We start from the raw sequence: 26,297 nt of genomic DNA, 5'->3' as shown, positions 1-26,297 counted from the left end.
AGGAGGAGGAGGAAGAGGAGGAGGAGGGGGAGGAGGAGGAGGAAAACAAGGAGGAAGAGGAAGAGTAGGAGGAGAAAGGAGGAGGAGGAAGAGGGTGACGAAGAGGAAGAGGAGGAGGAAGATGGAAGGGGGGGAAGGAGGATGAGCAAGAGGAAGAGGAGGAGGGAGGGAGGAGGAGGAGGAAGACAAGGAGGAGGAAGAGGTAGAGGAGAAGGAGGAGGAGAAGGAAGGGAGGAAGGAGGAGAAGGAGAAGAAGGAGGTCGAGGAGGAGGAAGAAGGGCTCCGTGCCATGTGGGAGTTGGGGTGGGGGGCTGCTGATCAGACCAGGGGCTGCCTTCCCTCCTCCTCCCCTCCGTGAGCAGGGTGGGCAGGGTAGGAGCGGTGTCCTCGTGCGGGTGCCCCGCGGTGCCGCTGTGCCCCAGCCTGCATGCGAGTGTGCCCGGCACGTGCCACGTCCGCCGGTGCTTGTGCAGCTTTGCATGGCAGCCCCGCATGTGCCACGGCGGTGTGTGTGCATGGCGCGGTGAGGGGCCGCGCCGCCCCTGCCCCTTCACCCTTGTCCCCTCCTGGCCGTGCCCGGCAGGGGCAGGGCGCTCGGCTGGACGCATGCAGCTGGTGCCGGCCCCAGTGCCGGAGCTGCTCTGGGTTTTGCAGTGCACAAGGGGCAGGGGAACAGCCGCGGGCATCGGCATATGCTGGGTGCCAGCTGGCTGGGCGGCAGGGAAGGCTCCGGGGATCCTGGTGGGCACCACGCCAGCGGTGTGCCCTTGGGCAGAGAGGGCTGGCGGTGTCCTGGCTGCGCTGGGACAGCCGGGGGGGGGGATCCTGCCCCTCTGCTGGGCGCTGGGGAGTCCTGGGGAGTCCTGGGGAGTCCTGGGGAGTCCTGGCCCCCCAGCACCGAGAGAGCTGGGCCCAGCGGGGAGAGCCCAGGCCGGGGCCCCCAGGGTGCTGCCGGGCCCGGAGCCCCCGTGCTGTGAGGAGAGGCTGCGAGAGCTGGGGCTGCTCGGCCTGGAGCAGAGGAGGCTCCGGGGGAGCTCCCCCATGGCCGTCAGGACCCGCAGGGAGGTGCGGAGAGGCCGGAGCCGGGCTCTGCTCGGCGGTGCCCAGGGCCGGGCCCAGAGGCCCCGGGCCCAGCCCGGAGCCCCGGCGGCTCCCCCTGCCCCTCAGGCAGCACTGCTGGGCCGGGCGGGTGCCGGAGCCCTGGCACAGGCTGCCCCGAGAGGGGCCGGGGGCTGCTCCTTGGAGAGCTCCCCGAGCCCAGGGCCGTGGGGCTGGGCACCCTGCTGGGGCAGGGGGGGACAGGGGCGCCCAGGGGTGCCCCCAGCCTCAGTCTCTGCCGTGCCTGAGCACCGCCCTGCCCGCCGTGCCCACTGCCCGCCTTGTCCGGCCCCCACACTGCCGTGCCGTGCCCGTGTGCTGCCCAGGCAGGATGCAGCGCCGCCGGCACGAGCTGGCACGCCGCCTGCGGGGCCCCGCGGGGACCGGCCTGCCCGGGGCTGCTCCGGTTCTGTCGCTGGCTCCCGGCCCCGGCAGCGCTGCTTCGCCCCAGGGAGGCTTCTCCCATCCGAGGCCGTGTCTGGTTACAGGAGGGAGCGGCACCGCTCGCCCCAGCAGGAGAGGTGTGCCCGGCCCCATCCGTCCCACGCTGGAAGGACCTGGCCATGGGGGGGAGCGGTGGGACGGCACGCACCGGCCATGTCTTCGCCCCACAGCCGCTGTGCGGAGGGATAGGGTTGGGGTTGGGCTGGCAGCACAAGGGCCCAGAGCTGGTGGGTGGCCACACCGACACCGCGGGGTCCTGCAGAACTGGAACAGGGCCCGGGTGAGGGTGAGGGGCATCAGCCTCTGGCTGCCCGCAGCCCCTCGAGGCGGCTCGGCACAGGCGGTGACTGCTGGGCCAAGGGATGGAGGCAGGCGTGGCCGCGCCGGGGATGGAAATGAGCGGGGTGGGGGTGAGGATGAGCGCGGCAGGGCCGGGGAGGGAGGGAGCTGAGCGAGGCAGATGATGCTGCAGTCACGAGGCCCAGAGCAGCCATCTGAGGGAGAGCCGAAGCCAGGCTGCTGGCGGAGCAGTCAGAGGGAGACTCCTGGCGTGGGGATGGCCCCGTGCCGAGCCGCCTGGGGCCAGCACCCGCCTCGGCCAAAGCGGCAGCCCCAGCGTGGCACCCAGGCATGGCACGGGGACAGCCCGCGGTCCTGCCCTGCGCCACCGCCCGGGCTCCATGCCACCTGCAGGGCCTGCAGAGCCCTCAGGGGACCCCCGGCACGTCCCGGGCTGAGCCGACGCTCCGGCCAGGCCTGCGGGGTGGTCGGGAGGTGTGGGAGCAACGGAGACCCCCCTGCACTGGGGTCGAGGGCCAGCCCGTGACTCACCCTCCGCGAGGAGCGGTGCGGTGCCAGCGGCAGCGGTCGGGTTTCATCTCCCAGCCAAGGGCTCATGTTCGGCACTTCTCCCTCTGCATTAAAGAGCCCTTTCATACCCGGCGTCATCTGCCCCTGGAGCTCTTGCACACTCTGCTCGTTCACCTCCTGGCCTTCCCAGCGAGCACCCAGAGACGCAGCAGCTGCGTTTCTGCCGGGCGGGCGCTTTCAGACCATCCATGGGGTCTTCGCTGAGCCCCCCAGAACCTGTCACTGCCCCCAGCTAAACGTGCCCGGTGCCAGGTCCAGCTCCTCCCTCAGGCTCGGGGCTCGGGCACCGATCCTGCCCGGAGCTGTCGGGTCTCCTCCGGGGCTGCCAGTGGCCAGGGAGCCCCCAGCAGCCGCAGGCTCTGCAGGTCTCACCTCGAGGCAGGTGCCCAGCACTTGTCTGCGCTGTGGCTAGCGGCTGCTTCACCACCTTGCAGCGACGCGCTCGGCTCCTGCCAAGTCCTCTTCTGCCTCTTGGTCCTTCAAACTCTGCTTGCTTGCCCCGTGCTCTCTGTGCCATCCCACCCCGGTCCCTCCCCAAGTCCCCTGGCAGGGGCAAGTTTCCTGATCTGGGCACCAGCTGCTGGCCAGGCCGGTCCTCACTGCGCCTTCCTGGGCGCAGCGGCACGGGTCCCACGTGCCCCGGTGTCCCCGTACTTGTTCCATCTCCAGCGTCGTCCCACATCATCCCCTCCGGGGCTTTTCTGCCCTGCGCCCGTGCTTGCTGTGCCCGCGTGCCGTGTCCCCCTGTGCAGGGGCTGGCCTGTGCAGAGGGTGCTGAGACCGCCCCCGTGCGGCAGGGCAGGGAGGCCGGGGGACACCCGTTCAGTCGGTCCTAGTGCCTGAGGCCTGACCCCTGCCTCGGTTTCCCCACCTGCAGCCCCCATTGCCTGCAGGCAGGACCGGGCGGACAAGTGACCCGGTCCCCCTGGACACACACACGCTGCCACCCCTGGGGCGCAGCCAGGGAGCTCCTGTCCCCCACTGCCCCCGGCACCCAGCGCAGGGCTCAGCTGTGCTCCTGCTCCTGGCAGGGCCTGGCTGCCCCACGGATTTTGGGTTCCCAGCACCTCTGGGGCAGGGGAGGACGTGCCTTGGCAGAGCCGCCTGGCTCGCAGCCACCGCCGCCCCGGCATCCGCCTGCCTCTCCCAGCGTCTGGCGTGGGTGGGCGGCCGGAGGGGCTGCGTCCAGGGACCCGGAGGGACACGGTGCCAGGGGCACCCCAGGGTGCACAGGGCGCCGCTGTGCCTGGCTGGTGTCACCACCCCGTGGAGGGGCCGGCGAGGGGGTGCCTGGACACAGGACGGGGGTCCCGTGGCGTGCCCGGCAGCTGGGGACAAGGCTTTGCGGTGCCGAGGACACAGCAGCTGCTGGCGTGGTGTGGGTGGGTGCCCCGGCGTGCACACACTGGAGCCCTGCTCCCCCCCCTCCCCGCAGCCTCGTCACTCGGTGGCTTCGAGCGCACAAAGGTTTGCAGCCCCAGAAACGGTCGGGTTATTTTTAGCTGCTTTCCCGGCAGCGGCTTGCGAGTACCTGCAGCGCGCGAGATGGGCTGATAGCACAGGAAGCCGGCCGGGCCCCGCTTCCCCTGCCCGCCCCGGCGCTGCCCGCGGGTGCTGCCGCAGCCCCCGGGATGGGTGTGGGGAGGGGGCGTGGGAGCCCTGGGGCCGCTCACTGCGATGGGGCCCCCGCCGCGGCCAGGGCTGCCCCCAGCCGGGGGTCCCAGCTGGGGCCCTTTCCCCCCCCGTGGGGCCTGCGTCCCTGCCCCGCGGCACCAAGCTGATCGCTGCTCTCTGTTCTGTGTGCAGGCAAGGAAGAGAAGGAGGAGAACAACTTCGACACCCTGAAAATGGAGGCAAGTATGGCCCGGGGCACCGAGACACCCGAAGGAGCCGCAGCACGGCCCTACAGCCCCTTGGCTGGATGGGGGCCCTGCACCCCGACCTCGCAGGGCACCGGACCACAGCTGCGCCTGGCTGGGGCCGAGCGGTGCTGAGCAGTGTCCAGGGGCTCTGCCCCGCTGCGTCCCAGGGGGCTGCCCCCGGGCTGGGCCCTGAAACACCCCCGGGGACTGCGCCAGGGGCACCCATCGTGGTGCAAGGCACGGTGCCAGCACTGCTGCACCCACTGCTTGGTGCGGGCACGGGCCAAGGACGTGCATGTGCACGTGTGTGTGTGTGTGCGTGTGTGTGTGTGTGCGTGTGTGTGCGCGCGCGTGTGTGTGTGCATGTGTGTGTGTGTGTGTGCGTGTGTGTGTGTGTGCATGTGTGTGTGTGTGCACGTACATACGTGTGCTTGTGCATGCACCCAGGCAGGGAGCACCAGCTGTGCCACCTCCCCATCCAGTGCTGGTGGGCGCAGCGCGATGCCCCCCACAGCCCCCGTAGTGCCCCCCGCAGCCCCCTGTGATGCCGCCCGCCCTGTCCCCGCAGAGCCGCAGCCTTCATCCTCCTCTCCCTCTCCCCGCTGTCTGACAGGGCTCCCGCGGGCGGCTGCGCGGCGGGCTGGGCTGGGAGTCGAGCCTGCGGCAGCGGCCCATGCAGCGGCACACCTTCCAGGCCGGGGACCCCTACTACATCAGCAAGAGGAAGCGGGACGAGTGGCTGGCCCGCTGGAAGAGGGAGGTAAGGAGACACCGCCGGGGCGACACCGGCACCGGTGCCGCGGCGTGGGAGCGGGCGCCGGGGGCTGTGCGGCGAGCCCTTCCCAGTTGCTCACTGGGAGCACTGGTGCGGTGCGGAGCCCCAGGCAGGCAGCTCGCTGCAGCCCTGGCAGTGCTGACAAACGCCCCCAGGCGCCTGGCCTGGCGCGAGGGGCTCCCATGGGACCACCACCCCCAGCAGGGCCCTGCGGACCGCGGTGGTCCCAGGGATGGGGCCCTGCATGCGCAGCCGCCCGCGCCGGGTGCCCGCAGCGTGCAGAGCGGGGCCCTTCTCCTCCTCCTCCTCCTCCTCCTCCCCGCGGGGACCGGCCTTTTCTCCCGGTTTCCAGGGGAACCAGCGAGAGCCGTGACGCAATTAAAATAATAAAAGCCGAGGGCGGCGCAGGGGGGCTGCGAGGGGGCTTCGCGGGAGCCCCTGGCTGCATGGGAGCGAGGCGCCTCGGTGCCACCCCGCTACGGGGCTGCGGCCCTGGGGAGCGGGGACCCCGAGGCGCAGGACGAGGCGCTCCACACGCTGCGGGTCACGGCGCCGCGGCTTTTGGGGGACCTGGGCTGGATCTCGGGGGACAGGGGCATTGGATGCGGGAGACCCCAGCCCGTCCCCATGCCAGCCCTGGGGATGCTCTGCCCCGTGCTCAGGGCTGTGCGTGGGGCAGGGGAACTCCGTGACCCCCACAGCCCTTGGGTCCCCTGGTTCTTTGGGGTCCACAGCAAGGGCCCCTTGGGTGGGTGCAGCCCCCAGCCCCCACCGTGGCGCTGGCCCCCGCCATGTCCCCGCTGCCCCCCTCTGCGCCGTCCCTCGCTGCCAGCAGGTCTCCCTGGCAACAGGTCCCCTCGGCCACCGCAGCACTATTCATAGCCCCGAGCGCCGCGCGCCGTCCGGCAGGCACCGCGCTGGGGTGGCTGGCACGGCTGGGTCGTCCCCGTGGGGCACCGTGCACAGGGCATGGCCGGCAGGGCCACGGCGTCCCCATGGGGTGCAAGGTACAGCCGGTTTGTCCCCAAGGGGCATGGGACGTGGCTGGCACAGCCAGGACATCCCCACGGGGTCCAGGGCATAGCTGGCATGGCCACGAGGTCCCCATGGGGTGCAGGACACAGGTGGCGTGGCCAGGGCATTGCCACGGGGTGCAAGGCAGGGCCATGGCGTCCCCATGGGGTGCACGGCACGGCTGGCACAGCCGCGATGTCCCCATGCGGCACAGGGCACAGCTGGCATAGCCAGGGCGTCCCCGCAGGCACAGCAAGGTCAGGGCACAGCCGAGGGCCCTGAGGGTGTCCGGGGGGGGTCCCGGCTGGGACGTGCCCCCCCTGCAGCACCGGCAAGGAGCGGGGATTTCCACCCAAATGCGTGGCCTGGTTCAGGGTCTGCTGCCCTGCTCTGGGGCAGGGGACGCAGGGGACGCAGGGGACGCGGGGACGCAGGGACGCAGGGATGCAGGGATGCGGGCGGTTCCCGCAGCCGCAGGGCGGCGCGGCACAGCCCCGGTGCAGCCGCACGCTGGCCACGAGCAGCACTGCAGCCTGCGGCACCGCGGCCACGGCCAGGCCACGCACGCAGCCCCTCGCTGCTGCTTCGCTCTGCACCAAACCTGGCTGAGGAGATGGGGCTGGGGACGTGGGGACGCCGTGCAGGTGCTGGTGGCAGGGCCAGCCCCGCGCTCACTGCCCCTTCTCGTCCTGCACAGCCCAGCGCAGGGCTCGGCACAGGCCAGGGGACCGCAGCACACATTTTCCTCAGCGTGGTTCGCTCGCCAAAAAAATTGCAGATTCAGGTCAGCCAGAATCGTTCGTCGGCCAAAAATAATTGGGGGAAAAATGCTAAAAAAAAAAATCAAAATACTTCTTTTCAGTGATTCCTCACTCTCAAACAATGCTGAGTTTAGCCGCGTTTAATTCCTTTATTTTTCTAATAAGACGAAGTGTTTTCTTTTCATTACGGGGAGAAAGCCTGAAATGCGTTCAAGCTGGGTCCGCCCGTCCGCCCTTGGTCTCGCAGCTCGGCTGAGAAACCGCGCGCCACTCGCCTGCCCAGCGCCGATTGTCACCCGGTGCTGGTGGCAGCGGTGTGCTGCCAGGAGAGGGGGAGTGCCACCCACGGCACGTGTGGCCGCGGCAGAGGGGACAGCGTGCCCTCCCGGTGAGCTCCCCAGGCCAGCTGTGCCCCCGGCTGCACCCGAAGGGTTCGGCTCGTTCGGGAGGGCTGGGGACGGGGACGGTGGCACAGCGGTGGCAGCGGTGAGGGCGGCACGGCCGCGTGCCCGGGAACCTGCCCGGTGCCGGCGCCAGCGCTGCCTCCCCTCACCGCCTCGGAGCCCATGGCGCCGGCTGATTTCTGCCTGCGAGGGCCCAAACCCTGCAATCAAGTCCTCCCCGGGATATATTTTTAGCTGGCTGAGCAGGTTGGCGGCTTTCTGCCTCCCTGCGTGAGGGCACTGCTCCGGCCCTGGGGAGCTTTGGGGGTCTGTCCCCATGGTGGGGCTGCCTCGTCCTGGAGGGTGGTCGCTGCCTCCCTGCACCCCCAGAGCAGCACCCAAGGCCCTCGCCCATCCACTGCAGGATGGGGACGGGATGGAGATGGGATGGAGATGGGATGGAGATGGGGATGGGATGGAGATGGGATGGAGATGGGGATGGTTTGGGGTTGGGATGGGGCGGGGACGGCTGTGGCCCGAGGGCAGGAGGAGGATGGATGTGCCCATCTCTGCTTATCTCCTCTTTAATTGCCAGTGGATGGGAGATTTCCTCCCCCGGGGCTCGGTGCTGGGCACAGCCTGCTCCTTCCCCAGGGCAGAGCCCCCGGCAGCAATCCGCAGCGTTACCCCCATTGGGAGGGGCCCGCGCCTGCACTGGCGCTGCTTTCCCCTGTGGCAGGCTGCCAAATCCCCCCCGCCTTGGCCACAGCTTCTTTCCCGTGCTTTCGTGTCCGCCCTGTCCCTCTGGGTCACCCAGCCCCAGCGGGGCTCCCCACACTGTCCCTGCAGCCCCTCGCACCCCAGCTCTCCCTGCCCACAGCTCGCCCTGCTCCAAAATGCTCCGAGCACGCCGTGGCCCCTCTCAGCCCCGGCCGGGCAGGCGGAGGCGATCTTCTTGCTGTTTTCCGCAGTGCCCGGGGCACAGTGTGCCGCTCCTGCCCAAACCACTGGTGCCCAGCAGGCCGTGCCCCCCCCGGCTGCCCCCGGTCCCTGGGCACGTCATGGATGTGGCCCCAGCTGGGCCAGTCACCGGTCTGTCCCCCCCCAGTGCCGCAGCATCTGTGCGCTGTGGTTGCTCGAGTGCTGTTGGGGTTTCCTGGCTGTTGTACAGGACCCAAGCACTCGTTCCTGAGAGAGGGTCCCCGTGCCATGGGGTCCCTGTGCCATGGGGGTCCCTGTGCCATGGGGTCCCTGTGCCATGGGGGTCCCCGTGCCATGGGGGTCCCCGTGCCATGGGGTCCCTGTGCCATGGGGTCCCTGTGCCATGGGGTCCCCGTGCCATGGGGTCCCTGTGCCATGGGGGTCCCTGTGCCATGGGGATCCCTGTGCCATGGGGGTCCCTGTGCCATGGGGATCCCTGTGCCATGGGGTCCCTGTGTCATGGGGATTCCTGTGCCATGGGGGTCCCTGTGCCATGGGGATCCCTGTGCCATGGGGGTCCCTGTGCCATGGGGTCCCTGTGCCATGGGGATCCCTGTGCCATGGGGTCCCTGTGCCATGGGGTCCCTGTGCCATGGGGGTCCCTGTGCCATGGGGATCCCTGTGCCATGGGGTCCCTGTGCCATGGGGATCCCTGTGCCATGGGGTCCCTGTGCCATTGGGGACCTCATGGTCTGCACATCCCAGCCCCTGCTGGCAGCAGGGACAAGGCCCACATCCCGGGGGGTCACGGCACTGCTGCCCCCCCTCCCCGCCCCCCCCTTCACCAGGCGCGTGCCCTTGGCCACAGCGCGTGGCGGCTCGCTGCTGAGCAGTGGCACCGGGCCGGTCTGTGTCCGAGGCTGGCGCCTGCCCTGCCAGGCGCGAGGATCTGTGCCGAGGCTGTCTCTGCTCGGGTTTGGGGAGCACTGGGGTGATTCTGCGGGGTGAACCCGAACCCAAGCAGCCCTGAGGGGACGGGGAGCCAGGCCCCTGCCACCCCGAACCTCTGTGGTGGCTCCGTGCAGGCTTTCCCTGGGCGCGTGGCACCTTGCGTGGGGCTGGGACGTGCGGCTGGGGGAAGCTGCGGTGTGGGCTGAGCAGGGGCCTGGTTCCAGGTCCCCAGGGCAGTGAGGTCCCCTGGTTCCTCCTGCACGGAGGGGACGGGGTGCCCTGGGCTGCTTGGCTGGTTTTGGGGTGCGGCTGTGTCGATGGTGTTCGAGGTGCTCTGCATGTCCCTACCCTGGGCAGGAGGCACTGCCCATGGGGGACCCTCACCCCCCGGTCCCCTGGGTGGGGTGGGGGTAGCAGGAGCCAGGCAGAGGGGATGGGGATGGGGACAAGGCATGGGGGCTCTGCTGCCATCCCCCACCCCATCCCCCCACATTGTGCCGTGCCCGGGGCCACGGCCATTCCCCCTTTGTCCCCTCCATCTGCAACACAAAGGGGCCCTGAGCACGGCCCTGGGCTGCAGCTGGGGGGCACAGCGGGGGGGCAGCGGGCTGGGTGCTGCCAGGGTCCCTCCTGGGGCACCCTGGGCAGGGGGGCGCGAGCAGGGCCCGGTGCCATCGCCATCTCTGCGCAGGTTCTTGCTCGGGGCCCGTTAAAAGCTCAGCCCCCGGGACACGGAGCGGTGCCGGGGCAGAGCCGGTGCCGAGCGGTGCCCGCAGCGCAGCCAGAGCCCCCCGGAGCACGCAGGGGCCACGCTGCCACCTCCCACCCCTGGCGCGGGTCCGTGGGTGCGTGGCGGTGGGGGCTCTGCACTGCGGTGCTGCGGGGGGGCCGGGCGCTGGCACGACCTCGGGGTGTCCTGGGCACGGTGCTGGGGCTGTGCCAGGGCTGGGGGCACCCGGGTAGGAGGATGGAGGCGAGAGCATGGTGCGGAGCTGGGGGGCTGTGACCCCACGGGACAGCCGGGACCCCACGGGACAGACGGGGGGCTGTGACCCCATGGGACCGTTGGGGAGCTGTGACCCCACGGGACAGCCGGGGGGCTGTGACCCCATGGGACTGCCGCGGGGCTGTGACCCCACGGGACAGGTGGGGAGCTGTGACCCCAAGGGACACCCGGCTCCAGGGGGACGTGCTCTGGGGTGCCCGGAGCTGCTTTGGGGTGCAGCTCGAGGGGTCATGTTTGGGGACCCCCGGGCTCCCCGGGGACACTCGGGGACACGTGCCGGGGCGGTGCAGCCCGGGCCAGGCCGGAGCTCCAGGAGCCGTGCCAGCGCACGGACCGGGCCAGGGGGTCCCCGAGGGGTCCCAGCCGTGGCGAGGGGGGCGCGAACCGGGCCGGGGGGTGCCGCCCCCGCCCCCCGCCGGATTCCTGCCGTGCCAGGCCGACCCCCCCGGGGCAGCCCATGCCCGGGGGCCAGGGCCATTCCCCCCTTTGTCCCGCCGCTCTGCAACACAAAGGGGCCGGGTGCGGGGCCGCGGCCGCCGGGACAAAAGGCAGCGCCGAGCGGCGCCGGGGCGGGGAGTCTGCCCCGGCCGCTGCCGAGCCGAGCCGAGCCGAGCCGAGCCGTGCTGCCGAGCCGGGACTGCCGCCGCGGGGCCGAGGGACGCTGCTGGTGAGTGGCCGCGGGGTCCCGCCGGGGGGCTGGCACGGCACGGCACGGCACGGCTCGGGTGGCCGGGGGCAGCCCCGAGCCTGGCTGGGGACCGGGGCCTGTGCAGAGCCTTTGATGCTGGTCGGCCCGGCTCGGCACAGCCCGGCCTGGCTCTGCACAGCCCGGCACGGCTCGGTACAGCCCGGCACGGCCCGGCACGGCTCGGCACGGCTCGGCACAGCCCGCTGTTTCCCCGCGGCCGCCCGCTCCGTACCGGGGACGCGGCGCTGGAGCGGACACGGAACGGGGCAGAGAAGGTGGCGCCGAGCGGGGCCGGGCCGGGCCGAGCCGGGCTGTGCGCCCGGGGGGGACAGGGGACCGAGCCGTGCCGAGCCGAGCCGAGCCGAGCGGGACCGGCCGGGATCGGACCATGGTGAGACAGCCGGGCCGAGCCTTGCCGGTCGGACCGAGCCGGGCCGGGCCGTACCGATCCGTGCCGTGCCGTGCGGGGCGGGGGCGGGGCGGGCCGTGCCGGGTGCCCCGAGCCGTGCCGTGCCGTGCCGTGCCGTGCCGTGCCGCCCCTCCCCCGCAGCCAACCAGCCGGGCCGGCGGGGACCATGTGACCCGGGGTTCCCAGACAAAGAACCGCCGGCCGTGCCCCCGGCAGCCCGGCCCGGCACGGCTCGGCTCGGTTCGGCCCGGCCCGGCCCCGCCGCGGCGCCCGGCCCGCATGGGTAGGTGGGCTGCGCGGGACGGGCGCGGAGGGCGGCGTGGATCGGCCCGGCCCGGCCCGGATCAGCCCGGCCTGGGACAGTTTGGCACGGCACGGTTTGGCACGGCTTGGCCCGGTCCGGTCCAGTCCAGCCCATCTCGGACCGGACCGTCTGAGTTTGCCGTGACTTGGCCGCGCTGGGTCCATCTCGGCCGAGTTTGGCACGGCTCGGCTAGGTGCAGCTAAAGTTGGCTCGGCTCGGCACGGCTCGGCACGGCTTGGCACGGCCCGGCCAGGTCGGGCACGGCTGAACTCCGTGCATCCCGGCTTGGCCAACTTGGTGACACCTGAGCCCGGCGCACAGCTCAGGCATGGCTCCCCCCCGGGATGTCCCCGCACCGGGGCGGGCAGGGGACAGCGGGGACAGGGGGTGCCCGAGGGGCGCTGGCTGTCCCGGGACAGCCGGGGTCTGGGGGGCTCCCGGCCCTCCTGAACGGGTGGAGCGCAGCCCCCGGACCCCAGGTTGGGTCCTGGGGTGGGACTGGGGTGGTGTGGGGCTGATGGGGGTGGGATGGAGACCGGGATGGGGGGCATGGGTTGGAGGCGTGGGGCTCCCGGGGCTGGGCACCCTCCTGGTGTCACTGGTGGGCTCCCGAGCCCGTTCCCAGCTCCAGTCCCAGGAAGGCCACGGCTCCGTCAGGGGGATCAACGGGGGCAGGGGCTGGGGGGCTGCTGGCGGCTTTGGGGACGCTCAGGCTGGGGCAGGGGCAGCCCCCCAGGGGGGCAGAGCAGGCTCTGGCTGGGGGGCAGCTGCCAGCTCCTTCCTCCGAAGCTCTGCAGGCACTCCTCCAGCCGTCCCCCCCAGGACTGCAGGGGGAAACTGAGGCACGGGGACAAGGGGGAGCACCCAGCAGCACACAGCCCGGGGCTGGGAGAGTGGATGATGGTGGGGGGCAGCAGGGCACTGATGGGGGGGCTCCTCTCACGCCAAGCTGTTGAGATGGAGCCCCCTGCTAAGGGGGCGCCTGGTGGGAGCCTGCCCCATGGGGTGGGGACACGAAAGGGATGGGGATGGGATGGGGATGCAATGGGACGAGGATGTGATGGAGTGGGGATGGGATGGGACGAGGATCTGATGGGAAGCGGCCAGGATGCAGTAGACCGGGGATGGGATGGGGATGGGATGTGGAAGGGGGGGGCCTGCCCTGCCCTGACGCCGCCTCTCCCCCCACCAGGCAGAGAAGAAGGCGAAGGTGATCGCCGTGATGAACGTGGTGGAGGAGACGCCGCGGGCTGAGCCCCAGAAGGAGGAGGAGGCCAGCCCCCCCGCCTCGCAGCAGCCCACCGACCCCGCCTCGCCCAACGTGGCCACCACGCCTGAGCCTGTGGTGGCCGACGCTGTCGACAAGAACACGTCCAAGTCGGCCGACGACGAGCCCGAGTACGAGGTGAGCGCGCCCCGCGGTGCCCCCCCCTGCGGACCCCTTCCCTCCTCGCCCCCCAGCCCCCGGGTGCAGCCCCCCTGACGCTGCCCCCCCTCCCCGTTCCCTCTCCCGGCGCAGGACGGCCGGGGCTTCGGCATCGGCGAGCTGGTGTGGGGCAAGCTGCGCGGCTTCTCCTGGTGGCCGGGGCGCATCGTCTCCTGGTGGATGACGGGACGGAGCCGGGCGGCCGAGGGCACCCGCTGGGTGATGTGGTTCGGGGACGGCAAGTTCTCGGTGGTAAGTGGCACCCCCGGCTCCGTGCGCGCCTCCCCGTTGACCCCCCCAGCGTGACGGCCGCGTCCCCATCTGCTCCGCAGGTCTGCGTGGAGAAGCTCCTGCCCCTCAGCTCCTTCTCCAGCGCCTTCCACCAGGCCACCTACAACAAGCAGCCCATGTACCGCAAAGCCATCTACGAGGTGCTGCAGGTGAGCGCCGGGGGGCAGCGGGGACGGGGCGCTCGGTGCACGTGTGCTGCTGCGCTCCCGGGGGGTCCAAGGGGAGCGGGACTGAGCAAGGCCCCTTTTGGGGGCTCCAAGCAAGGGTCCAAGGGGGTGCATCTGGCCCTGCTCCACCCCCCCACGGCACAAAAGCTGCATCCCAGGGAGCACGGGGCATCACTTGAGGGGTGGGCAAGCACCGGGGGGGCTCCCTAGGAAGATGTTGGGGGTGTCTGGGAGTCGCTTGGCCTGGCCAGGGGTCTCGGGGCTGGGGGATCTGGGGGATCAGCATCTCTGGGGTGGCACTAGGGGAGGTTCTGGCCCTCTGGGGTCTCTTGGCAGCTCTGCAAGGTGTCAGGGTTTTAGGGGGGGTCTGCCTGTGTAGGTCTGGTTGTGGCTGCACAGGGCTGCTGGGGGGGTCCCTGTGGGGAGCAGGGGGTGATGCCGGCGCTCCCCATGCAGGTGGCGAGCAGCAGAGCGGGGAAGATCTTCCCGGCGTGCCCCGAGAACGACGAGACGGACACCTCCAAGGTGGTGGAGATCCAGAACAAGCAGATGATCGAGTGGGCGCTGGGAGGCTTCCAGCCGTCTGGCCCCAAGGGCCTGGAGCCCCCCGAGGGTGAGCGGCAGCGGGGACGGGTGCGGGGCCAAAGGCAGGGGTGGAGGTGCGGGGACGCCAGGAGCAGTGTCCCCAGGGGACACGGGGCCACTCGGCAGCCTTGGTGGCAGCTGCGTGGCCAGGAGGAACCTCAGCCACGAGTGGTGGTGGCATTTGTAACTGCACCAGTGGCTGCGGCCCCCCGGGGTCCCTCCAGCGGGGGCTCCTCCGGGGCACCGCTGCGGTGGCACCAGCTGGGGCAGGCACTGCAGAGCCGGGGCAGCGCAGCCACGCGCCGTGCAGAGCCGGGGTGCTACGTCCCCGCACCACCAGGTCCCTGCTCACGGCCCCCCCTTCCCGCAGAGGAGCGCAACCCCTACAAAGAAGTGTACACGGAGATGTGGGTAGAGCCCGAAGCCGCCGCCTACGCACCGCCCCCGCCCGCCAAAAAGCCCAGGAAAAGCACAACGGAGAAGCCCAAGGTCAAGGAGATCATTGACGAGCGCACCCGAGGTACTGCGGCCCCCCCCAGGACCCCCTTCCCCACGGCACAGGGGGCGAGCACCGCGCTGTGTCCTCGGGACCAGGTCCCTTTGCCCCGTTTGGTGCTGCAGGCAGGGGTCCGGGCTGGAGCAGGACCCCCCAAGGCACAGAGGGGCTCCCCCCCGTGCACCCCCACCCTGAGCACCTCTCTCCTCCCCAGAGCGACTCGTCTACGAGGTCCGGCAGAAATGCAGGAACATCGAAGGTGAGCACGGTGTACAGCCTGGGGCTGGGGCACAGCCTGCACCCCCCGCCGGTGGAGGCAGAGGGGCTGGGGGGGCAGGAGAAAGCTGCAGGGGGGCTGCGACCCTCGGCCTTGCAAGCCAAGGGGGGCCACAAACAGCCCCCAGCCCATGGGGTGGGGGTCCTTGGGGGACGCCACCAGGGTCTGGCGTCTCCGGCATGGGCAGGGGTGAGAAGCAGGGCGACCCCATCTGGCTGTGGGGGTACTGGGGGGGCACAGACCCCCCAGAGTCACCTGCCCCCCCCATGACCTCCAGATATCTGCATCTCCTGCGGGAGCCTCAACGTCACCCTGGAGCACCCTCTGTTCATCGGGGGGATGTGCCAAAACTGCAAGGTACGGGGCAGCGGGGGTCCCCCCGCCCCAAAGTGCCCTGTCCCCGCGCCCCCCCTGTGGCCCAGCACAGGGCTTGGGGGGGGGCGCACCACGCTGACACCCTCGCTCCCCCCAGAACTGCTTCTTGGAGTGTGCGTACCAGTACGACGACGACGGCTACCAGTCCTACTGCACCATCTGCTGCGGTGGCCGCGAGGTGCTCATGTGCGGCAACAACAACTGCTGCAGGTCGGTGCCGCGGGGGGGCGGGGGCCCGTGGGGCTGGGCAGCGCAGCAGGTCCCGGCGGGGGGCCGGGGGTCCCCTGCTGTCCCCCAGAGTCCAAGGGGAAGGGGCTGCCATTAGTCCCGTGGGGCGCGGGGCCATGCAGGGGGGAATGTCACCGCTACGGCACACCGACGTGTGCGCACGCCCCTGGCACGCCGTGGCTACCAGCGGTGTCCCTGTCCCCACCGGCATCCTGCTGGGGACGGTGCCGGGGGTCCCGGGGCCCCGTCCCCCTGCCCCCAGCCCGTGGCTGATGCACGCCCCGCTCCTGCCCCCCCCCCCAGGTGCTTCTGCGTGGAGTGCGTGGACCTGCTGGTGGGCCCGGGGGCGGCGCAGGCGGCCATCAAGGAGGACCCCTGGAACTGCTACATGTGCGGCCACAAGGGCATCTACGGGCTGCTGCGGCGGCGGGAGGACTGGCCCTCCCGCCTGCAGATGTTCTTCGCCAACAACCACGACCAGGAGTTTGTGAGTGCCCGCCGCCGCACCCCTGCCCCGCCGCGGGACCCCCACTCCCCCCGCTTCACGCTCCCCCCGTTGCTTTCAGGACCCACCAAAGGTTTACCCGCCTGTCCCAGCCGAGAAGAGGAAGCCCATCCGCGTGCTCTCGCTCTTCGACGGCATCGCCACAGGTGGGTGGGGGACACGGGGGTCCCTGTCCTGGCAGCCCCTCAGCAGGTCCCACCCCACGGAGGTCGTGGAGAATCAAGGGTTGGCGTGTGCTGAGCAGTGCTGCGGGGATGGGATGGGATGGGATGGGATGGGATGGGATGGGATGGGACGGGACGGGACAGGGAGGTGGGATGAGACCCCTCACCTACGCCCCGCTGACCCTGGCCCCTCTGCCCGCAGGCCTACTGGTGCTGAAGGACCTGGGCATCCAGGTGGACCGCTACATCGCCTCCGAGGTGTGCGAGGACTCCATCACCGTGGGCATGGTGAGGCACCAGGGCAAGATCATGTACGTCGGGGACGTCCGAAATGTCACCCAGAAACACGTACGTCCTGCCGGCTGCCCCCTGCGGCTTCCCCTCCCTGCGGGTCTCCCCGGGGATGGGGGCATCCCATCCCGCTGGCCCCGCATCCCACCACTCATCCCTGTCCCCTCCGACACGGGACCTGTGCCCCGTGGTCCCTCGTCCCATCCCTCCCCACACACCGGGGAGCTGGCAGCATCCCGTCCACCAGGGCTCACCGGCACGGCCTCTCCATCCCACCGCGCCGTGACAGCCCCCGTGTCCCGGGGCTTCCCCTGGCACCGCTGTGCCGTGCCCGGAGCAGGTGGACGCGGTCCCCTGGCTCACCCCGCCGTGTGTTTTCCCTTGCAGATACAGGAGTGGGGCCCGTTCGACCTGGTAATAGGGGGCAGCCCCTGCAACGACCTCTCCATCGTCAACCCGGCCAGGAAGGGGCTGTACGGTGGGTGTCCCCTCGCCGCTGCCGCTGCAAAGCCACCAGCACTGGCTGCCCCCCTGACACCATCCCTCTCTCTCTCCTGCCCAGAGGGCACCGGGCGCCTCTTCTTCGAGTTTTACCGCCTCCTGCACGAAGCCCGGCCCAAGGAGGGCGACGACCGGCCCTTCTTCTGGCTCTTCGAGAATGTGGTGGCCATGGGGGTGAGCGACAAAAGGGACATCTCGCGCTTCCTCGAGGTGAGTGCCGGGGCGGGCGCGTGGCAGGCACCTCCCCGTGTCACCGCTGCTGTCCCCTCGGGACCCGGCCTGCAGGGGCACCCCGGGGCCCCGCAGAGCCCCCGCTGACCCCCGGCCTCTCCTCACTCTGGCAGTCCAACCCCGTTATGATCGATGCCAAAGAAGTGTCTGCGGCACACAGGGCGCGGTACTTCTGGGGAAACCTTCCCGGTATGAACAGGTTGGTGAGAGCGCCCCGTCTGCGTGCTTGCCCGGCGCGGTGGGGGCTCCCCAAAGGGCCTGGGCCTGGCCCCGCTGTGGCCGTGGCTCCGCGGTTGCAGCCCTCCTGGCACCGTCCCCGCGGGCAGCGGTGCGGCTGTGCCCTGCTTGCTGTGCAGGAGCAGCAGCATGCCCCAAAATCCAAGAGCTGCTCCCTCTGCTCGTGGGGCAGCACGGAGCTGGCCCCCAGCATCTGTTCCAGCGCGTGTATCCTGTGCGTCTCACTGCCCCTCCGAACAGCCCCCAGATGGCTGCAGCTCCCCCCTCCCCCCCAAACCCCTCTTGGGGAGCCACCGCGTGGGGACACGGGGATGCGGCGCTGCCACCCCACGCCGACCCCCTCTCTCCCTCCAGGCCGCTGGCATCCACAGTCAACGATAAGCTGGAACTCCAGGAGTGCCTGGAGCACGGCAGGATAGCCAAGGTCAGCCCCGGGGGGGGACGTGGGGGGGTCCTCGCCCTGCCAGGACCCCCTGGGTTGCAGGGAGGGGTGCGGGGGGGCAGCGGCGGCATTGCCCACCCAGGGTTCAGCAGCGTCTCCGCGGGGAGCGCTCCTGCTCCACCTGCCCGCGGCGCGCCCCCGGTGCCGGCCGCGTGACGAGCCTGTGCCTCTTGCAGTTCAGCAAGGTGCGAACTATCACCACTCGCTCCAACTCCATCAAGCAGGGCAAAGACCAGCATTTCCCCGTCTTCATGAACGAGAAGGAGGACATCCTGTGGTGCACGGAGATGGAGAGGTACTGGGGCCGGGGGGGGCTGGATGGGGACCGTGATGGGGAGACGCGGGGCTGGGGGCAGCCGCTGACCGCACGGTCCTCGCGGCGCTCGGGCTGCTCGGCGGCACAGCTTCACGTGCCAAGTCGCCGCTGCGCATGGGACCTCGCCGGAGGCCGCCAACGCCCCTCGCCCTCCGTCCGCGCCTGGCTGAGCCCCGCCGTGTCCCCGCAGGGTCTTCGGCTTCCCAGTGCATTACACGGACGTGTCCAACATGAGCCGCCTGGCCCGGCAGAGACTGCTCGGCAGATCGTGGAGCGTGCCGGTGATCCGCCACCTCTTTGCTCCCCTGAAGGAATACTTTGCCTGCGTTTAAGAGAGACGGACAGGAACTGGTAACACAGAGCGCGTCAGAAACAAAACCATCCACGCCAAGAGAAGTGAAAACACGGAATGAGAGAAGAGTCAGCACCCAGAAGAGAGACGGGATTTTGCAGCCCGACGGGAACCCGGCACACGTCTCCCCGAGCGAAAGGGTTCGGTGTCCTCTCCTGAATTTCCAATGTTCAGCTTTTAGCCTATTTAAAAAAAAACAACAAAAAAAAACAACAAAAAACGACAAAAAAGAAAGAAAAAAAAAGAAAACAAAAAAACAAAAAACCAAAACCATTTTTTTTTGGGTAACCTTTTAGTTTTCCGCTCTTTTCTGGCTGGGTTTTTCTGTTAGTTTGGTTTCTGCTTCTCGGAGCAGCGGGCGAGACGCGGCGCTGTCGCCAGCCCTGCTCTCGGAGGAGGGGAAACGGCCGCGGGAAAGCCCAGCCGGGAGAGGCGGAGGCGAGGGAGACGGGACCGGGACCGGGACCGCGCCGTCCGCCCGGCGCTCCCAGCTCGCCACGAGCTCGCGCGGGGCCGCGGGCCCGGCTCGGGAGCACAACGCAGGGAGGCGCTCGGCCAGCTCCGCAACCGACTGAGCCTCACTCTTTTCCACCAGCACCATGCACTGGTGATATGGAGCAAAACCAACTGGCAGGGAAGCCAAGAACACACACACCACAACACACACCTTTTCTACAGTATTTTGGGTGCCTACCACACAGGAAACCTTGAAGAAAGCAAACCCTAGAAGCCGCTGTTACCTCTTGTTTACAGTTTATATATATATGATAGATATGAGATATAGATATATATATATATAAAAGGTACTGTTACTACTGTACAACCTGACTTCATAATGGTGCTTTTAAACAGCGGGGTGAGTCAAGACATCAGCTTCCATGTTGCCTTACGTGCCAGGCCTTTCCGGAGCTGCGCGGGAGGGGGCCGGGGCGGCCGGCGGGGCCGGGGCGGGAAGCCCCCACCCCGAGTCATGCAATAACCTTTTTCTGTCCCAAAAGGAAGCGCCTCCCTCGGCGGCCGCCCGGCCCGACGTACTGGTGCTGTTCTGCGTACGTGGCCCTGAGGGTGCTGAGGTCCGGGACGCGCCGGCGCGGAGGCAGGCAGGGACGCAGGCGGAGCGGGGCCGGAGCGGGGCCGGGCAGCTCCGGCAGCGGGGCGGCCGCGGGGGCTCGGACCCTGGTGCTAACGCCCGCGGGTGCGCGGCCGGGACAGGCGGCGGAGAAACGCGGCGGGGCCGGGACGGGGCAGGAGCCTCTGCCACGGCCCCCGGGAGCCGTTCTTTCAGAGCGTGTTTTCGGAGCGACCCTCTCCGGCCGCTCCCTGCAGCCCCTCGGTGGGCGCCGTGTGCACGGGGCACGGCCGGGCACTGCGCGGCGGTGACAGTGGCGAGGGCAGGCAGCCGTGGCCGCAGGGGCCGGGAGCCGTGGTGCGTGCGGGCAGGGCGCGGGCAGGTGCTGGCGGTGCTGTGGATGGTGCTACTTGTCTGGCAGCTGTAGGTGCTGCGGCACGGCAGCGGGGTCCGGCTCGGGGTGCGGGTGCGTGCCCAGCCCAGGCTCGGGGGCCGGATCCGGTGTTCTGAGGGAGAGGGGCTCCGCCGGGGGAGCGCAGGGACTGGTGCTAAGGCGCGGGGAGGCTCGGAGAGGTCTCCGGCCCCGTCGCCGTCTCTTCCTGTAACTGTGAAAGGCGCCGGGGGGGCCCGTGCGTGGGGGGCGGGGGCCAGGCCGCCCATCCCCTGGGACCCCCCCGGCCGCCGCTGGAGGGCCGCCGGCAGCTCGGTGCGGGGTGCTGGCTAATTCGCAGCGAGCCGCGCTGGTGGCGAGCGGGCACCCGTGGGTGCCGCGGGGTGCTCGGAGAGGTGCTAGGACCGACAGCGGTGGGGGCAGGTGGGGGGGCGCCCCGGCCCCCCCCCGGCTCCCTCCACATGGTGCTAGGAGGGGCTCCTGGGCCCCTGTGTCGGTGTGTGGCGGCAGGCGCGGGTGGCACCAGGCTGAGATGCTCTGCAGGGCACCGTGGCTGTGGGCTGGGGGCAGGCAGGATGTGGCCCCCTCCAGCCCTGGGGTCTGAGCTGTGGCCGTGGGCTCCAGCTTGGCCCCAGGGCTGGGTCCCACACGGCCCCGCAGCATGGGGCGAGTCTCGCGTGGGTCTGCTGCACCGCCGCAGGCCCTGCGTGGTGCTGGGTGTGGGTCCTGCGCGGTCCTGCGCAGCCCTGCAGCGCTGGGGGCAGGTGCGGCGGTGCCCTGCAGCTCCATTCGCAGGCGCTGCTTGGTGCTGCACACATCCTGCAGCCCCAGCTGTGAGCGGCACAGCCCTGCAGTGCTGCCTGCTGCTCCCCCGGGGCCCGCGGCAGCGGGTGGGAGCGCTACACGGCCTTGCAGTGCTGGGTGCGAGTGCTGCACAGCCCTGCAGCACCATTGGCGAGCCTTGCACGGCCCTGCAGCACTGCCTGCAGGTCCCGCACGGCCCTGCAGCACGGGGTGCAAACCTTGCACGGCCCCGTAGCGCTGTTCGCCCGTCCTGCATCGCGCTACAGAGCGAGGTGCGAGCCTTGCGTGGCCCTGCAGCGCTGTTTGCGGGTCCCACACGGCCCTGCAGCACGGGGTGCGCACTCGGCACGGCCCTGCAGCGCTGCCTTCAGCTCCCGCACGGCCCTGCAGCGCCAGGCGCAAGCCTTGCTCGGCCCTGCGGCGATGTCTGCAGGTTGTGCGGCGCCGGCAGCAAGCCTTGCACGGCCCTGCAGTACCGGGCACGAGCCCCGTGCGCCCTGGCAGCGCCGCTCGCGGGTCCCCCCGGACCCTGCGGCGTGTTCCGTGGGACCCGCTCACCCCACAGCACCTCCTGTGGGTCCGGTCCCCGGTGCAGCACCGAGCACAAGTCGCATGCAGCTCCCGGCCCCGCCGCCGCACGGGGGCTCCTCCGCCCACCCCAGGCGCCCGTGCCTGGGCCGCCCGGGCTGGGCAGAGGGGCCGGGGCCGGTGCCGGTGCCGGTGCCGGCGGGAAGCAGGTTCCTGCCGCGGCACAACTGGAAGGCGCCGGGGCTGCTCGGGGCACCGGCACCCCTGCGGCGGCCGCAGGGTCTCTGTGGGACCGTGGGGATGCGTGGGGAAAGAGTTCAGTTTTTAACGTACCCGACTCACGTCTTTTTTTAAAACAAACAGACAAATTTTGTTGCACAGCCCTAGATTTAAACAGTTAAAAATAAAAAAATAAAAAAATAAAGCCTAAATTCCTTAAGATCTGCCGAGGGAGTAGGTGACAAACACGGTGCTAAAACATTTTATTAAAAATATATATTGTTAAATTAAGTCTGCTGTCTGGACAATGACTGTTTGTTTTGTTTTCTTGTAGTGGAGTTTCAAAGAGCACTATTATTTTACTCTTATATATTATTATTAAAAAAAAAAAGAAAAAACAAAAAGGCATTTTAACTTTGTACTTGAAAACTAAATGAGAGATTTCATGTGTTTTAGCCTAGACATTGAAGTAGCTGATGCTTAACTATTTGTGGGGAATCATGTACTCATACCGAGGAATAAACGCGTAGAGTTTGGGAACCCTCCTCTCCTATGATTTGGCTCAGCCCGCGCCCGACGCCACATTCCCGGCCGCGCCGCCCGGCCCCCAGCTGCTGTTCCTCCTTTTCATTTTCTCCTTTTCTCTCTCTCGGTTCGTTCCTTTTGTTTTTTGTTGTTTTGTTTTTTTAGGGTCGCTTCTCTATTTATTGACGATAATACTGTACATTTCACCGTATGGTTCTGGCCCGCGGCGGGCTTGCCCGGCACTCTGTTGTATCTGTGTAAGTATTGCTCGTGACATAGCTGTTATGAACTAATTAAAAGGTCAATGCGTGCAGCAGATGTAGAAAGTCTGTCCGTTCCGCTTTCATCCCATCTTCCTTTTTTTTTTTTCTTTGGTGCCCAGAAGAGTATCATAAAGACAAGCTCCTTTCTAATGTACTTGTGCTGGAGAACACTTGAATAAATGTACTGTTTTTGTGCAAAAAAAAAAAAAAAAAAAGAGAAAAAAAAGAGGAAAAAAAAAAGAGAAAAAAAAAAATCTCCCTCTGGTCCTGTGCTTTGTGTCCTGCCGGCACCTGCGCGCGCCCCCATGCGTGGGGGGTCCTGGGGGTAGTGGGTTTCCAGGGGTGGTGGGGTCTCGGTGGGTGATGGGGTCTCAAGGTGGCGGGGTCCCGGGGCTGGGGGCTGAGCCCAGCTCCCACGGGGAGGCCACGAGGGGGGATTTGCCCTCCCAGCACAGACGTGGGGTGCCAAGGGGGGCCCTGCACGGCTGCCCCGCACCCTGGGGCAGTAAGTGGCGTGCCGCGGCACCTGCCTCGGCTTCCTCTGCAGGTGGGACGGCGTGGGGTGGGGTGGGATGGGGTTGGGATGGATGGGATGGGATGGGATGGGGTGGGATGGGATGGATGGGATGGGATGGGATGGGATGGGATGGGATGGGATGGGGTGGGATGGATGGGATGGGATGGGATGGGGTGGGATGGATGGGGTGGGATTGCTGAGTGCAACCTCAGTAAGCCTGCAGATGAAACCAAGTTAGGGGAAGTGTTGATGTGGCAGCACTGGGCTAAACTGGGCTGTACTGGAGTACTGTGCCCGGCTGTGGGCTCCCCAGCCCCAGAGGGACACGGAGCTGCTGGAGCACACCCAGGAGGGCTGCGGAGGTGCTGAGGGGCCCGGAGCAGCCGCAGCACGAGGCCGGGCTGAGAGAGCCGGGCCCGGTCAGCCTCAGGTGGGCACAGCCCCGCGAGGGGAGGCTGCCGGGAGCACGGCACCAGGCTCTGCCCGGCGCTGCCCAGCGGCAGGACGAGAGGCAGCGGGCACCAGACGGAGCCCGGGGTGACCCTGCTGGGCTGGGGTGGGACCACGGACCCCCAGAGCCCCCGGCCAGCCCCAGCTGCTCTGGGAGTCTGTGAAACTCATCTCACGGATCTAAAATATGCTCCATTGGGCTCAAATGGGCTTCACGGGGCTAAATTGGGCTGCAGTGCGCTAAACTGGGCAAAATGGGCTAAGGTGGGAAGCACTGGGCAAAATTGGGCTGCAGTGGGTTACAGTGGGCTAAACAGGGCTCCACTGGGCTGCACTGGGCTAAACTGGGCTCAATGGGACCTGTTATACTGGACTGCATTGGGCTGCACCAGGCCAAACTGGACTTACTTGGCTCTGTTGTAATGGGCTCTATTGGGCTAAACTGGGCAAAGCTAGGCTAAACTAGGCTAATTGGAGCTGAGCTGGGCTGCACTGGGCCAAACTGGGCTGCAGTGGGCTAAACTGGGCCTAACTAGGCTAATTGGGGTTGTGCTGGGCTGCACTGGGCTAAACTGGGCTGCAGTGGGCTAAGCTGGGCTCCACTGGGGTAAAACGGGCAGCAATGGGCTAAATGGGGCTGCACTGGGCTACACTGTGCTCTGCCCGGCTGCACTGGGCTCCATTGGACCTGTTATATTGGGTGGCAGTGGGCTGCACTGGGCCAAAATGGGCCTACTTGGCTCTGTTATAATGGGTTCTACTGGGCTGCACTTGGCTAAACTAGGCTAATCAGGGCTGGAATGGGCTGCACTGGGCTAAATTGGGTTGCAGTGGGTTACAGTGGGCTAAACAGGGCTGCACTGGGCTAAACTGGGCTCAACTGGACCTGTGATACTGGGCTGTAGTGGGCTGTACCAGGCTAAATTGGGCTTACTTGGTTCTGTTTTTATGGGCTCTACTGGGATAAAATGGGCTAAATTGGGCTTACTTGGCTGTGTTACAATGCGCTCTCCTGGGCTGCACTGGGCTAAACTAATTGGGGCTGAGCTGGGCTGTACTGGGCCAAATTGGGCTGCACTGGGCTACACTGGGCAGCACTGGGCTCCATTGGACCTATTATACTGTGCTGCACCAGACTATACTGGGCTTGCTTAGCTCTGTTATAATGGGCTCTACTGGGCTGCACTGGGCTAAACTGGGCCAAACTAGGCTAATTGGGGTTGTGCTGGGCTGCGCTGGGCCAAACTGGGCTGTAGTGGGCTAAACTGCGCTCCACTGAGATAAAATGAGCAGCACTGGGCTAAACAGGGCCCCACTGGGCTGCACTGGGCTCAACTGGGCTCAATGGGACCTGTTATACTGTGCTGCAGTGGAGTACACTGGGCCAAATTGGGCTTTTTTGGCTCTGTTATAAGGGGTTTTACTGGGCTAAACTGGGCTAAACTTGGCTTATCGAGGCTGGGCTGGGCTGCACTGGGCTAAATTTGGCTTATGTGGGCTTAACTGGGCTGCACTGGGCTAAACTGGGAAGCACTCAGCTAAAGTTGGCTGCAGTGGGCTCCAGTGGACTCATTTGGACCTGTTATAATGGGCTGCAGTGGGCTGCACCAGGCTAAACTGGGCTTATTTGGTTCTGTTATAATGGGCTCTACTGGGCTAAACTAGGCTAAACTGGGCCAAATTGGGGCTGTGCTGGGCTGCACTGGGTTAAATTGGGCTGCAGTGGGCTAAACTGGGCTAAAATTGGCTTAAATGGGCAGCACTGGGCTAAATGAGGCTGCACTGGGCTCAATGGGACCTGTTATACTGGGCTGCATTGGGCTGCACCAGGCTAAATTGGGATTTCTTCGCTCTGTTATAATGGGCTCTATTGGACTAAACTGGGCTAAACCTGGCTAATCAGGGCTGGGCTGGGCTGCACTGGGAAAAGAGGGCTGCACTGGGCTAAACTGAGCTGCACTGGGTAAAACAGGGCTCCACTGGGCTAAACTACACTCCGCGGGGCTCAACCAGACTAAACGGGTCTAAGCTATGCTGATTGGGGCTGTGTTGGGCTGCACTGGGCTAAACTGGGCTCAACTGGGCTCAACTGGGCTAAAATGGGCAACATTGGGCTAAATTGGGCTGCAGTGGGCTCTGCTGGGCTAAACTGGGCTCCACTGGGCTCAACTGGACCTGTTATACTGGGCTGCAGTGGGCTGCACCAGGCTAAATTGGGCTTACTTGGCTCTGTTATAATGGGTTCTACTGGGCTACACTGGGCATAACTATGCTAATCGGGGCTGGGCTGGGCTGCACTGGGACAAATTGGGCTGAGGTGGGCGCCGTTAGGCTAAACTGGGCTCTGCTCAGCTGAAAATGGGCAGCACTGGGCTTTACTGGGCTAAACATGGCTCCACTGGGCTGTCCTGGGCTCAACTGGACCTGTTATACTGGGCGGCGCTGGGCTATATCTGGCTTGCTTAGCTCTGTTATAATGGGCTCTACTGGGCTGCACTGGGCTAAACTGGGCCTAACTAGGCTAATCAAGGTTGTGCTGGGCTGCACTGGGCAAAACTGGGCTGCAGTGGGCTAAACTAGGCTCCACTGGGATAAAATGGGCAGCACTGGGCTAAATTGGGCTGCAGTGGAATAAACTGGGATAAACTGGGCTCTGCTGGGCTAAAAATAGGCAGCAGCGTGCTCAATTGGACCTGTTATTCTGGGCTCCATTGGGCTATATTGGGCTTACTTGGCTCTGTTATAATGGGCTCTACTAGGCTGTACTGGGCTAAATTGGGCCAAATTGGGGCTGTGCTGGGCTGCACTGGGTTAAATTGGGCTTCAGTGGGCTAAACTGGGCAAAAATGGACTCCACCAGGCAGCACTGGGCTAAATGGGGCTTCACTGGGGTAAACAGGGCTGTACTGGGCTCAAATGAACCTGTTATACTGGGCTGTAGTGGGCTGCACCAGGCTAAATTGGGTTTACTTGGCTCTGTTATAATGGGCTCAACTGGGCTAAACTAGGTTAATCGGCGCTGGGCTGGGCTGCGCTAGGAAAAGAGAGCTGCAGTGGGCTATACTGAGCTAAACTGGGCTCCACTGGGCTAAACTGGCATGCACTGGGTGAAACAGGGCTCTGCTGGGTGAAACTGGGCTCCGATGGGCTTAACTGGGCTC

At 67.4% G+C, this 26,297-nt stretch overlaps 1 protein-coding gene across 10 annotated transcripts in view; it reads left to right on the top strand.

The window, feature by feature from the left end:
• The window catches only part of DNMT3A (DNA methyltransferase 3 alpha), a 46,720-nt gene extending 27,904 nt beyond the window's left edge, over positions 1–18,816 (top strand). For 6 of the 10 annotated variants that reach the window (XM_083829839.1, XM_083829835.1, XM_083829836.1 and 3 more), the window contains 18 exons: positions 4,219–4,265; positions 4,888–5,034; positions 12,679–12,891; positions 13,006–13,164; positions 13,245–13,352; positions 13,827–13,983; positions 14,326–14,475; positions 14,666–14,710; positions 15,006–15,085; positions 15,201–15,313; positions 15,635–15,818; positions 15,898–15,982; positions 16,203–16,348; positions 16,679–17,002; positions 17,137–17,222; positions 17,615–17,684; positions 17,879–17,997; positions 18,209–18,816. In XM_083829839.1, coding sequence (XP_083685965.1) covers positions 4,219–4,265; positions 4,888–5,034; positions 12,679–12,891; positions 13,006–13,164; positions 13,245–13,352; positions 13,827–13,983; positions 14,326–14,475; positions 14,666–14,710; positions 15,006–15,085; positions 15,201–15,313; positions 15,635–15,818; positions 15,898–15,982; positions 16,203–16,348; positions 16,679–17,002; positions 17,137–17,222; positions 17,615–17,684; positions 17,879–17,997; positions 18,209–18,350 — 2,375 coding nt within the window. In that variant the 3' untranslated portion in view covers positions 18,351–18,816. Of the gene's footprint in view, positions 1–4,218; positions 4,266–4,887; positions 5,035–8,777; positions 10,753–12,678; positions 12,892–13,005; positions 13,165–13,244; positions 13,353–13,826; positions 13,984–14,325; positions 14,476–14,665; positions 14,711–15,005; positions 15,086–15,200; positions 15,314–15,634; positions 15,819–15,897; positions 15,983–16,202; positions 16,349–16,678; positions 17,003–17,136; positions 17,223–17,614; positions 17,685–17,878; positions 17,998–18,208 lie in introns of those variants that run through there. The other 4 variants (XM_083829837.1, XM_083829834.1, XM_083829841.1 and 1 more) reach the window with 2 other exon arrangements.
• The last annotated feature ends 7,481 nt before the right edge of the window (positions 18,817–26,297 follow it).

This window comes from Anser anser, assembly GCF_964211835.1.
Source record: "Anser anser genome assembly, chromosome: 3".
NCBI lineage: Eukaryota > Metazoa > Chordata > Aves > Anseriformes > Anatidae > Anser > Anser anser.
Note: the sequence above shows the minus strand (reverse complement) of the source record. Positions and strands in the feature narration are given on the sequence as shown.